Below are 12,651 nucleotides of genomic sequence, written 5' to 3'. Positions count from 1 at the left end.
CTCTGGCGAGCGGAGAGAGGGGGATAGAGCGACTACAGAGGAGGGAGACACAGGGCCTGACAGATTGGAGAGAGATGGGAGCTACGGGTTTGGACTGAGTGAGAGAGATATTTAGGTAGGTGCTCTGCCAGGCTCTCTCTGCCGCTAATCTTGATGCACACGTGTTGATGATCGTGGGAAGGGAAGAACGATGGTAAAGCTAGCCTTTTCCATTTCCTTCTCAAACCCTTATTTCCTCTTCCGTCTCCCACACCCTGCGAGAACGACGGTCTCGCCTCCATCCTATCCTTCAGTCGCCGCTACGACAAAAACCACCTTGGAGCCAGTATAAAGGGGTATGAATTTGGATCTGAAACGAATACCTTTGTATATTTGGTTTTGTAGTTAATTTCACCTTCTGGGTTTATGCTGGGTTTTAGTACAATTTTAAAGGGAGGTATAATCTGGTGAGGTTTCTCAAGACCATGCAGAAGGCAGGGCTTTATGCTCACCTTCGCATTGGCCCTTATGTTTGGGTTGAGTGGAACTTTGGGTAATTTTTTTCTCTAGATCTATAATTTTGGCTTTTTTTTCTTTCTTATTTTTTAGGATTTTCCACTCATTCTATTTTCCTCTCCTAATTTTAGAAAAAAAGTATTTAATTTTTCTGATTGTGTGGTTTGTAGGGGTTTTCCTATTTGGCAGAGGCAAGTTTTGATTTTTACTTTTCTTTTTTCTCACAGGGGGCTCTCGGAGAAGCATGTAATGGAGACACCACTTCTGTCATTATCTTTGGAAGTATTTGATGGTTGACTGGATGATCCTATTAGCGTGTCCTTCCGAGGAGGTTTGTATTCATCTTTCCACTGTTTTTGGAAAAATGTGTAGAAATCATAAAGATGCTTCTGAAGATAGGTAAGCAACAATTTCTAAAATTTTAGTGTAATCTTTTTTCATTATGAAGTTGTTTTAATGCTAATTAGTGATTTCAAACAAATTATGTGAAGTGAAAAGTGAAATTTTGTATGTTAAGCCGCCACCACCTAGAACAAAAAATAAACACCCGCCACTGCTTTTCAGCTGTCGTCTCCTGCGATCCATTCAAATCTCCGATCGAAACAGGTATTTACTTCCGATTCCATTGATTTCAGATCGTTCAAATTTTCATCATAATTCGCAATCAATCTCCTAAATTTGTTGGATTTAGGGCTTTGTATCTGAATTATTGCTGAAATTGTGTGATGGGTTGAATGCAGAGAGAAACTTAGGGAAAGATGAGCGACGTATTCGAAGGGTATGAGCGCTACTACAGTGAGCTATCTGCCAACCTCACCAAAAAGTGTACGGTAGCTGGTGCTCTCAATAGAGGCCAATTTTTTTTTCTCACTTTTCCTTATTTATTTATTTTTGTGAATTTAATATATACATGTAGTTGCGTTATATTTTAGATGATTTATGTTGTATTCAGTTGTGCTGGTGTCTTATTCAACGATTACTTTTGTCTCGAAATCTTCCGTTCTAGCTCTCCATACAAAACCGAAATCTTTGGTTCTCTCTAACTTCCTTTCCTCTCTTTTTTTAGTTGATGTTAATCTCGCGCCGATGGATCCCTTCGATTTGAAATGGTATACTATTGCTACTTCATTTTGCAGCTTTATTATTTTCATTTGATTTTTATAATTTTTTTGTATTTTACTTGCATTTAATTTGTTGAGATCTTTTGAATTCGGCTGCTTGAGTAGTTAGGGATTTGGTTCCTTGGAGTGTCCTTAGGAGTAGCAGATTGAATCGATGAGATCGACGGCTTTGCCGTCTGGGATTCCGAAGTTGTTGCCGGATTTCCGACGAATTTCCAGCCCAGTTTGTGCGCGGCCTAGTCTTCAGATCATAGTGAAGCGAGTTTTATTCAACTCAGGTACTGTATTTGAGTTTTAATTTTGGATTTTTGTTAATTTGGACGACACCCTAACAGTTTGGTTTTGCGATGAGTAGTGGTGCTTTGTCAGGGCTTTCCCAGCTAAAAGGGGATTTTGCGTTTTGTCTCCTCAGTTGATAAACCTGAGATTTGACAGTAGCTAGAACGCCACTGTTACTTTTTGGGTATGTTTTCTGTCCTACTTTTTCCCAATTTGAATATGTATTCATAGTTGTCGGAATAAAACATATCTGTAGTTTTTGGGAAGAGCTGATGAATGATGGTATTTGTTCCTTCCATGTTAGAAGCATTTCGGGGTTTTATTTCATCTTATCTGCATGATTACTTGCCACCACCTCCGCTGTTTCCTGTATTTTCTCGATTTTTTTTGCCTGAACCAGATCTATCTGATTCGTCTAATTCTTAACTTCGTGTGGTTTAGTCTTAGATTTTGAATATTGATAAATTTGGATCTTCATGTGATTTACCATGCAGGATATTGAGTCTGTATGACATCAATGAGGAGGACATTGATGGTGTCACTGATCGTTCTCAGCTTTCAACAGTAACACAACCATCTCCACTCCAGATGCAGCTACCCATATTAGAGTTGCCAAAAGTTTGTTATTCTCCATTCTGTTTATTTGTGATATTCATGTAATTTCAAACCCAGCATAGGGACATTAGATGCTACTAATTGTGTTGCGTTTATCTAGAACCTCCAAGGTGTTTGGTGCTCCTGCCTCCCTCCACCTTTCTGGAGTTGTTATTGCGTCTACTTAGTTTGCCTGAGTCGGCATGAAATATCTTAGTTGTATCTTTATGATATTAAAGTGAGCCTGTTTATGTGTGTTCAATTACGTCTAGGTTTCTTCTTTATATAATGTGGTTGTCACCTTCGTTGGAATTTCTGAACTTTTTGAGATGTGAGATATCTCCATAAAAATAATGCTCATCATATGACGGGTAATTTAGTAGAACAATATTGATACCGTTGCTTGAGTTGCGGGCATTCTGTTTTCCTCTTCTAGAATTGTGACTCTAGGAGCTTTTTATGATTCACCGTTTCTGTTTTGCTTTTGTGATGATATTTGGGTTAGGATTCCTATTTCAGTGTCGTTTTCTCCCATCTCTATAGGATATCTTTGCCACAATTAATCACCCCCAAAAAAATTATTTGCATTGATTTTTTCCATCACTGGTCAGCGGACACAGGTTCTGTAGATCAGTTAGCATGTTTTGTTCCAATGTACTGTCAGGAACAACTGTTCCTGAGAAGTTGAAGAGTACCATTCAACTTTTAAAGTTTTGGATTTCAAAAGATTAATCGACTCCATAAGCTATTAATAACTTGATTCTATAGAGACACCGGAGGGTCCTAATAAAGCCACTCAATCTGCAAATGTCAAATAAAGCAACTTATAAGTCTTATATATCACTCACCCAACGCATATTACTTTGTCTGCAATGGTACTGAAATATTGGTATACATCCCAACAGTGAGCATACATTTTCAAATATCTGCCACTTCAAGTCTCTGTGTGTGTTGTTTACCCCAGACTTTACACATCAATTTGGTTCTGTTTTCTTGATGGTTTGATGCGTTTTGTGTAGTGTTTTTTGGTCAATTGACTAGGTTCATATGATTAATTCCCATGGTTTCCATGCCATATTGGTTGAATTTATTTTAACTATATTTATTTTTGGTGCAGCCATATCCTCATATGAACAACAAGTGGAAGGTTTACAGGACATTAACCAATTAGTTGGGCTATTAGTTCCTTTACTTTGTGGTGTCCCTATTGTGAGTGAAAAAAATGTTCAGGTACTTTATAGTTGGGAAGATTTAATGATGCTTTTTCTATGTACTTTACTTTATTATGTTTTGATAAACGGAGGTTCAGCAACAGGTTACTGAAATTATCACTTATATATATAACCTCCACCACAAAGTAATTTCCTAAGAAATGTGTAGTACTTTGTCTTCTGGGTTAGTGTTCTCTAATTTAGATTAGACATTAGGGCTTTGAGCTTGGTAAGGTTTCTTTTCTTGATGCACCTCATTTTTTTTATTTATTGTTTTTCTTTTTGGAGTTTTTGATTTACAGATAAATTCAACATTTAAATTCTCTTTTTGTGATCGTGCAGATTTTGTCTCTGTAATCAGATGGTTGATATCGATGTCTGATTTCGTTCTTCTTCACTTTCAAGAAGCACCGGTGTTTATTGAAGGTATATAATCCGTTTAGACATTTAGTTTTCAATGTATCAAGTATTTTGCGTTGTTAGTTTTCTGTTACTTTTGTTGCTGCCTGCCTTTTTTTTCTATTTTTTTTCATTTTTATCCGCTTCTCTTTTACTTTTGTGCAACCCATTGTCCTCAGTTTATTATCTTTCGTTGGATAATTTGATCGCCTAATGTATTCTCAAGTGATATCTTTGGTTTTAAACTGTTCTAAACAATTTAATCTTTAAACTGTTCAATGTTAACCCCAACATTTTATTTTCATTCTGTACGCATTGGAACCAAATTTAATTGGTGCTAAAAACGTACAGAGCCTTTAACTATACCATGAATGCAATGTTAGCCAATAAATAATTATAAAAGTAACTTTGTCATGGGCTATAATCATATCCAGCATCGTTCCATGATTGTTACCAACCTTTAAAATCAAATTTAGCATCAGTATGTTTTACCTCTCTGTTTCAATCTCAACCACTAGCAGCTACAATTTTGTATTAATCACCATTGTCGATTGTTCTTAACATATGATCATCAGATCCCAATATGTCGACCGTCATTTTCCCTACCTTATCGTATGTGAAACGATTATATTTGCACTCACTTTTATTTATTGGAAATAGTATTTGTGTCTCTCCATATCCAATTCTTGGTGCAAAATGTTTACAATTTGAATCTGTTTCATCTTCCTACAGCCAAATTGGAATCAATCTGAAAGAAATGGGTCTATTCGCGGTCTTCAAGGTATAACATTGATCACTCTCAAATTTCTTTTTCAACATTTTTTCCTTTTGCATTTCTAAAAAAAAAAAAGCCTTTATTCATTATATATTGATATGGTCACTTATAGCAGAACAAAACTTCATCTTTTTTGTCAATATTTAAGTTTTTTTTATTTTTCTTCATGAACCAGGTCAGCCCATAACTCTGTAACCATCCACGTATAGAACTTATCCATTTTTGTCATTGTGGTATCAATACAAATTTACTCTTATTTTTTGAGGTGGGATTGGTCTTAAAACACAGGAACCAGAATTTAATTGATCCCATTGTTCTGTACACAAAAATTCCATCAACCCAAAAACCTCACGTGGAAAACAAACGTATTTACCTGTTTTTTTTTTCTGCTTTTCCTTAGTTTTAACCTATTTTTTCATTTTTTTTCCGCATCATTCTCTCTTTTCATGATTAGTTTTAGCGCACAGTTTTTAAACCTCTTAAACCCTGTTCGATTTAATGTTTTGCTTCATTATTAACATTCATTTGGATTTGTGATTGATATCAACTTGGTCAGGTTTTCATTACTTGCAAAGCATCTTTAGAGTAATGCCTTTAAACTGTGTCAATTTTTCAATGAAAAACCTTGAGAACCTTATTCAGTATTTGGCGATTAGATGAAACATCAACATAATTTCCCTCGCTTTAACCGATTCTCTGTGATTAAAGTCTGGAAAAATACAATGAAAAAATGCAGCTTTTTTATGGGATTGACAATTTTTGGCTTAGTTTTGGCTAAAAAAGAATTAGAGTGTTACTTAGTAAGTTGAGTTAACAAATTTGCAGGATGCAACAGAGCACATAGGACAAGTTTTCAAACGAGTTAAGAAGATCCAGCTGAAAAGAGCATACAAGATAGAGAACTGGTATGCTACTTTGTCTTTGTGTTGGATTTTGATGTTTAGGTTCTGCTGCTCAGTAGACTTCATAGTGTTCTAAATCTGTATTGTAAATGTGCTAAAAGATTGGACATGTTATTGAATATTAGCCATGTAGTTTGAATTGGATATGTGATTGAATATTAGGCATTTGGTTTGAATTGATTTGGATATGTGGTTTATTGAATTGGATATGTTGAATTAGAGATGTGCTACTTTGAATTGGATAGGTTGAATTGGAGTGTGCTATATTGATATATGATGAACTGATGGTTACATAACACACACGCACACACTCACCAGTCATCACATACTCTGGGGCTGCATAACCATAGGTTCCCATGACTCGCGTCGGAACATGAGTTTTATCACCCTCAGGACTTTCTTTCGCAAGTTCGAAATCCGAAAGCTTGGCATTGTAATCCTAAAATAACTCATTCATTTAACACATGAAAATTGTTCATTTTCATAATTAAAGTTTTAAATTGTCATCATTCTGTTCAAATGCACCATTTCCGTTTTGTTTCCCTTCTCTCATCTTGCAAGCACTCATGGTGTCCATTTCCTTTTAATTTCAGTTAATGCATGTTTTGAAATTTGTGATGATCATTTTCATATTTCTATAAATTTTGAGAGAAAAAAGCATGTGAAAAACCACATTAGTCTCTAGGCATAAATCACATTAGTCTAATTATGGCTAGGATAAAAAACCATGTCATAAAATGTGGCTTGGTTACATTGCAATTTCAATTTGGGATTTGAATTTATTTACAAAATTACGATCCTTTTTAAAATTTAGAAAAGAGCATGTTAAAAGACCAATTTTCTTTACAGGAACTTGAATAAAAAGTAGGCCATGAGTGAAAACCAGCCAGCAAAGATTATTATGGTGATTCACTAATTTAAACATAAACTAGCTTTGAGAGTCATGCTCACCCATTGTTGGTTTTCCTTGCGTGCATATTTCCTACCCAAAGTTTCCCAAACTGTGTTCTCAAACCGCTGCATCGGTATATCTTTCCAACTTCTAATGGTCTTTGGTGCTAGAACATCTTCTAACTTCATTCTAAAAAAATTGATTCATAAGTAAAGACACCTAAAAGCAGCTAAGTAAACAATTTAATCAAGAAGCAATTCAGAAGTAGAACCAAATAAGCCACAGTTCAACTTTCGTACACCCTCCGGCGTAATTTAATATCAGAAACCGTCTCCTGAATTCAAGTTTGCCTAGAGCTTCTAATTGTGTGTGCCCATAGTGTCTTTCTTGGTCTACAACCAAGGACTGATTACTGAGAGCTTCAAAAATAGATAGTTGTCATAAACAAACAATTGATCACGGTGATGTCTATGTAATTTAGGTTTATAGTGCTTCTAAATGCTGTTTTAATTGAGTTTTCTGTGTTTGGTCGATTTGTTGTTGCGGATGGGTGATACGTTTTTTTTCTTTCAGTTAAGAAACGGTGCCTTTCAGAGTTTGTAATTTTTTGTTGGGGTTTTTTCAAGCTGCTGTGTTAAAGGTATATGATGTGTTTTTTTCTTTTTGCTTTATTCTTGCTGATTTGGGATGGTTTTTACATGTTTTCAAAGGATGTTAGTGTTCAAGCTCTGCTGATATTTTATTCTTTTCATTTTGATTTTGTTTTTCAGTTGTGATTATAGGATTGTTTTCTCTTTTTTTTCTTTTCTTTTTTCCCCCTCTGTACAGCTTTTCCAAAATTCAACTGTTGTTCTCAATTTGGTTATTTGAACCAAGGCCAGTTAGGCTGTGCCTTTGGAAGGTCTCACTGCTTTTAAAGTTGAATGGTGCTAACTGAATATAATGCGTTCATTCTTCAGTGTGTGTGAGCGTATGTGTATGCAGTGTATGTGAGTGCATGCAGTGTGTGCAGTGTGTCACTTGGGCCGTTGGCTTTTTGAGGTATGTTCATTTATAGAGATTTTGAAACTGTATTGTTGAATTTTTAATGTATGCTTGGATTTTAAAGGGGCACCTTATTTATGGGTTGTTGTACGATTCTAGGGAGATAAAAGAGGGGATTGAGAGGTCATGCTAAGGAGAGTATATTACTTGCCATTGAGGAATATACTTCATATAATAGCAATGTTATGATGTGTGGCATGCTTTAACTAAGGGATATTTTTATGTAGTAAGAAAGCCATATAGAGAGTCACATTTTTTTTTAATTTTTTTTTTGGATTTGGTAACTGAAATTTTGTGTAAACTAATGTTTCATAAGAAACAACTTTTTTGGAAACCATCTCTTTCTAATCAAAGACGTTTAGTTTCTTCCCACTCATTGTACAATGTATTTATATGCCAGCTCACTTGAATGTATAAAAAAAACTGTTTGTTTATAATTGTGTTGAATTTATTCGACTTAAATATGTTTTATTCATCCGATTACACCTGAAACAATAGGTTCCCGCAGCAACGCGCGGGCATATTTTCTCGTCTACCTCTAATATATATCCGATTTATTTCTAAAATTAATTCAATGTTTTTTGTTGTTGAAGTAATTCAATGTTTTTAGTCCCATATGAATTGTTGATTTGAAAAGCATTCAGGTCTATGCATCTTGATGCAAGTTCGATTCTCACTGACTCATATTCTTCTCTATTAATTAACTTCTAACCTACTAAAGCTATCGCAACTTAGAAAAACAAAATGCATAATTTGTTTGTAACCCAATTAGGTTATTTCAAGAAGTGGGCTAAATCCCACTATATAACCCCTAAAACCTAAAAACCCCATAAATGGGAATTGAAAATTGTTTGGTGAAAGGCCCAAGGGGCTACGAGCCTTGCCACAATTGTTGGTTAGGTAGCTCTGGTGGGCAATCAATGCTTCAAAAGGAAAACTCTCGTCCTAGTGTTGCACCTTAAGGCCTTCTCAAAGAGCAACTCCACCGGGAGCTCCAGCTCGATGGACCGGTGAGATTTCCTACCCAATAGCCCTAATTCCTTGGTCCAACCCATGCGGTCGATTGGGCTAAGGGAGGGCCCGAGTGAAAGGCCCGGCTTGAATTGGTGCCCCGAAAGCTTAAGGCCAAATGATGCATGGCTGATGTCAAGATGATGTCAACCATGTTTTAAAAAAATTTGCCTCAGGCGCGTGTCGTACACGTGCGCTTGGGGGCGCGTCACCAACAACTTTTCAGTCGGTGAGGCTCGTGGTCCAAATTGCTGAAATGTTACCGTTGGTGGGGCACATGGCACCTTCTCATCCGTTGAATTTCAACAAATACTTTTTCTGGATTGTTGGATTCTAACGGTTAAAAAAGAAATTCAAACCTTTAACAAATACTTTACGTGGCACAATATCAGTTGTTGGATTTGAAATCAACAGTCCACGTTATTCGCCTTTAAAAATAAAATAAAAAAATTCAGATATGTTACTGTTATGCCACGTGGCACAATTTGGAGGGTTGAATTTCAAATTTTTTTTAATCCAACGGCAGAAATTAATTAAGTTAATAAAAAATGTTAAAAATTAATTAAAAAATCCAAAAAAAATTGATTTTACTTTTCTATAAATACCTTCTCATTATCTTCTACCTTACACCACAATTTCATATTTTCTCAAATATTTTAACCACATTCCAATCTTTCTCTCAAAGTTTCAATCCAATTGATTTCCAACAAAATGACTAATGATGCAGGTACGAATTGGACGCTTATTGAAGATGTTACGTTGTGTTCTAGCTGGGTTGAAGTTACTCATGATCCGATTACGAGTAATGAATGCAGTTGCAAAAAATGTGGAGTCTTATTCATGCCTTTTTTCTTGAGAAAATTGGTGGGAAAAGAACCAAAGAATCGATGTCCAGTCGTTAAAGAATACTCAGCCAATTGTTTAGTCTTTGGAGAGACACCTTGGCACAAGCTAGTAGTAATCTTCGAAGTGGGGAAAATTTCACGGATCAGGTATTATTTATTTGTTTGTACTATACCCAAATTTACATTAGCTACTTTGATTATAATTATTTCTTCTCCCGCATTGTGTAGACACTTCAAGCACAAGTTTGTTATAATGCCAAAACCAAAAACAAAAACAAATCATTCACCCGATGGGAATGTTGGAATATTGTTAAAGATTGTCCTAAATTCAGAGTTGTGTCTATCGGTCCAGAAGTTGTCATGAATATCACCCCTTTACACTTTACGCCCGATCATGACTCCCATGTTCATGAAAGCGACATAGAACAAGTGCCAAAAGTGACCCCTGAACAAGGGTCGGGGTTGACCTGTTATCCAATTAGGCCTCAAGGTAAGAAGGTTTCAAAGAGAAAAGGGAGTGCTTTCCAAGAATGATTAGGAAAAATATATGGAAGAACTTGCTCACCAAGGTAAATTGACTTTGGCGCGGGAAATGACTAAATTTGAGGTTGATAAGGCTAAAGTGGAGGTAAAAGCTCCAGTTGCTGAGAGATTATTTCAAGCTAATGAGAGAGAAAGAGAGCTACTTAGGCAAGAAAGGGAAGAGCTTAAAGAAGAAAAAGGGTTCAACATGATCGTGACATTATGAAGGAGCCTGTAGAGGCGATGTCTCCGAATTCTAAATATTTTTGGAATTTGAAAAATGTACGTGGTGCGAATGAGGCGTGCAAGAGAAGCGAGAGCAAGAGGAGATGGTCCTAACACCACAAATGATGACGGTCCTAGCACCACAAATTGGTTAGGTGATGATTTTCCATTCACGAGGGACTAGGGAATTTGTTTTTAATCGAAACCCATAATTTTCCAATCACTTTGGGTTGTAATTTCTTATTTATTGAATAGAGTACTTTATGTTGTTTCCAATTTATTGAATTTAATACTTTATTTAAACTAAGAGTATATTTATTTAATTTGGTAATTTATTTAAACTAAGAGAATATTTATTCAAGGGATATAAACACACCAAATAAAAAAAACAAACTCACTAAATGAACTTAAAAAACACACCAAATAAAAACAAACACACTAAATGAACTTAAATTTCTTGAGCTTGTTTCAATTCCCACCGGTGCTCTATCAAGTCAATTTGTCGAGCATTGTGAATATATGCGTCCTGAAGTGAAGTGTAAAATTGAACCTAGACGCAATTCCGCACCAGATAGACCCACCCAACACAGCTCCACAGTATTTCACTCCCCAAAACCCCCATAACCCAGTTCACTAACTCACCACGAGGCTGCAACCCCGCGCGCCGTCCCATACCGGAGAGGCACCATGTCAGGATCTTTGGTAGAAACCCAAATCCCGCAGCAGAAGCTCTTCAGCGGAATCCAATTCCCGCTAGTTATATCTCCGCCACCGGCGGTTCACTTCACTTTCTCCGCCCTGACCAAAACTATCGAAGCCGAGAAACCGTACCTGGACGCCCAGCTCCGAAAATCGGGGGCCGTGCTCTTGAGGGGCTTTCCCGTAAATACGGCCTCCGACTTCAACGACGTCGTTGAGGCCTTCGGCTTCGAAGAGCTCCCTTATGTGGGCGGAGTTGCTCCCCGGACCAACGTCGTGGGTCGGGTGTTTACCGCCAACGAGTCCCCGCCCGATCAGAAGATTCCATTCCACCACGAAATGGCTCAGGTATATTCGCATTTCACGACACGTCGTTTCGTTTTGTTATTAAACTGTCGTGTTGTGTGGTGATCTTACGACATGTCGTTTTAGGTGCCGGAGTACCCATCCAAGCTGTTCTTCTTTTGTGAAGTGGAGCCTGGAAGTGGGGGAGAAACTCCGATTGTTCTGAGCCACATTGTGTACGGGAGGATGAAGGAGAAGTACCCGGAGTTCGTTGACAAGTTGGAGGAGCACGGGCTGATATATAACCGGGTTTTGGGCGAAGACGACGACCCTTCTTCTCCAATTGGCCGTGGCTGGAAGTCCACCTTCATGACCAAAGACAAGAGTATAGCTGAGCAAAGGTATTGCTCCAACTTGTACAAACTCTAGTTCACTTTAGCAGTGCAACGAGTAATTTTTCAGTGCGGTCTTAACATTAACACCGAGTGTCATACCAACAGGCTGTCACATTTTTTAGTATGATCGTAACACTAACACCACGTGTTATGCCAATGTAGTGTTACAAAGGCACCTACGATATACATAAGAACGTGTACAATCATTAAATTTCTAAACTGAGCAAACACTAAATGGTAAACGAGCGAGCAATGTAATAGTTCGAGTGAGCTTGTATCACCACATCGGCATTCTACGTAGTTTTCTGGTAATATTTTCGTCAGATACGTATCAAATGAGTCCTCGTTAATTTTTTTTTTGGATTTGAAGTTGTTGCGGTGATTGTTGAGTGAGTTGAGATTGAATTATTAACAGCTACGGAGTTGTACCACTAAAACTTTTTGCAGGGCTGCTAAGCTTGGTATGAAGTTGGAATGGTTGGCGGATGGAGTGAAATCAATCATGGGACCAATCCCTGCCGTCAAATATATAAGCACAACGCAGCGCAAGATTTGGTTCAACAGCATGGTAGCAGCGTATACCGGCTGGCAAGATGCAAGGAACGACCCTGTGAAGGCTGTCACCTTCGGAGATGGCAGCCCATTGCCTGCGGATATCATCCACGACTGCTTGAAAATTCTCGAAGAGGAAAGCGTTGCCTTCCCCTGGCGCAAGGGTGATGTTTTACTGCTGGATAATTTGGCTGTCCTTCACTCCCGGAAGTTGTTCACTCCGCCTCGCAGAGTCCTAGCTTCGCTCTGCAAATAGTTAAAGCCCATCAAGTACGTGTTCTTATGTCTTGTTAACTCTTCCCTTTCGGAGAGATCAGATGCTAATGATATACTAGTTTTCGTCCAAAATTTTCATGTTTTTATATAGATTTCCGTTTCTTTTCGTAACTTTTACGGATATTCGGT

The 12,651-nt window shown here is 37.4% G+C and overlaps 1 protein-coding gene and 2 long non-coding RNA genes across 3 annotated transcripts; 2 read left to right on the top strand and 1 right to left on the bottom strand.

Moving 5' to 3' along the window:
- Nucleotides 1-1,757: 1,757 nt before the first annotated feature.
- LOC126634466 (uncharacterized) lies at nucleotides 1,758-4,515 on the top strand. The gene is made up of 4 exons (XR_007627349.1): nucleotides 1,758-2,079; nucleotides 2,390-2,513; nucleotides 3,607-3,719; nucleotides 4,043-4,515. It is a non-coding gene; the product is annotated as an uncharacterized LOC126634466 (long non-coding RNA).
- A 3,110-nt stretch (nucleotides 4,516-7,625) lies between these two features.
- LOC126583130 (uncharacterized) lies at nucleotides 7,626-8,016 on the bottom strand. Its single transcript, XR_007609680.1, has 2 exons — nucleotides 7,804-8,016; nucleotides 7,626-7,700 (listed from the first exon to the last, which is right to left on the bottom strand). It is a non-coding gene; the product is annotated as an uncharacterized LOC126583130 (long non-coding RNA).
- Nucleotides 8,017-10,840: 2,824 nt separating this feature from the next.
- On the top strand, nucleotides 10,841-12,633 carry LOC126634613 (clavaminate synthase-like protein At3g21360). The gene is made up of 3 exons (XM_050305143.1): nucleotides 10,841-11,362; nucleotides 11,447-11,700; nucleotides 12,142-12,633. Exons 1-3 carry the CDS (start codon nucleotides 11,003-11,005, stop codon nucleotides 12,500-12,502), a joined length of 975 nt encoding a protein of 324 aa, XP_050161100.1. The 5' UTR covers nucleotides 10,841-11,002; the 3' UTR covers nucleotides 12,503-12,633.
- Nucleotides 12,634-12,651: the final 18 nt, after the last annotated feature.

Source organism: Malus sylvestris, chromosome 9, assembly GCF_916048215.2.
Source record: "Malus sylvestris chromosome 9, drMalSylv7.2, whole genome shotgun sequence".
NCBI classification, from domain to species: domain Eukaryota; kingdom Viridiplantae; phylum Streptophyta; class Magnoliopsida; order Rosales; family Rosaceae; genus Malus; species Malus sylvestris.
This window is presented reverse-complemented; position numbering and strand designations above follow the sequence as displayed.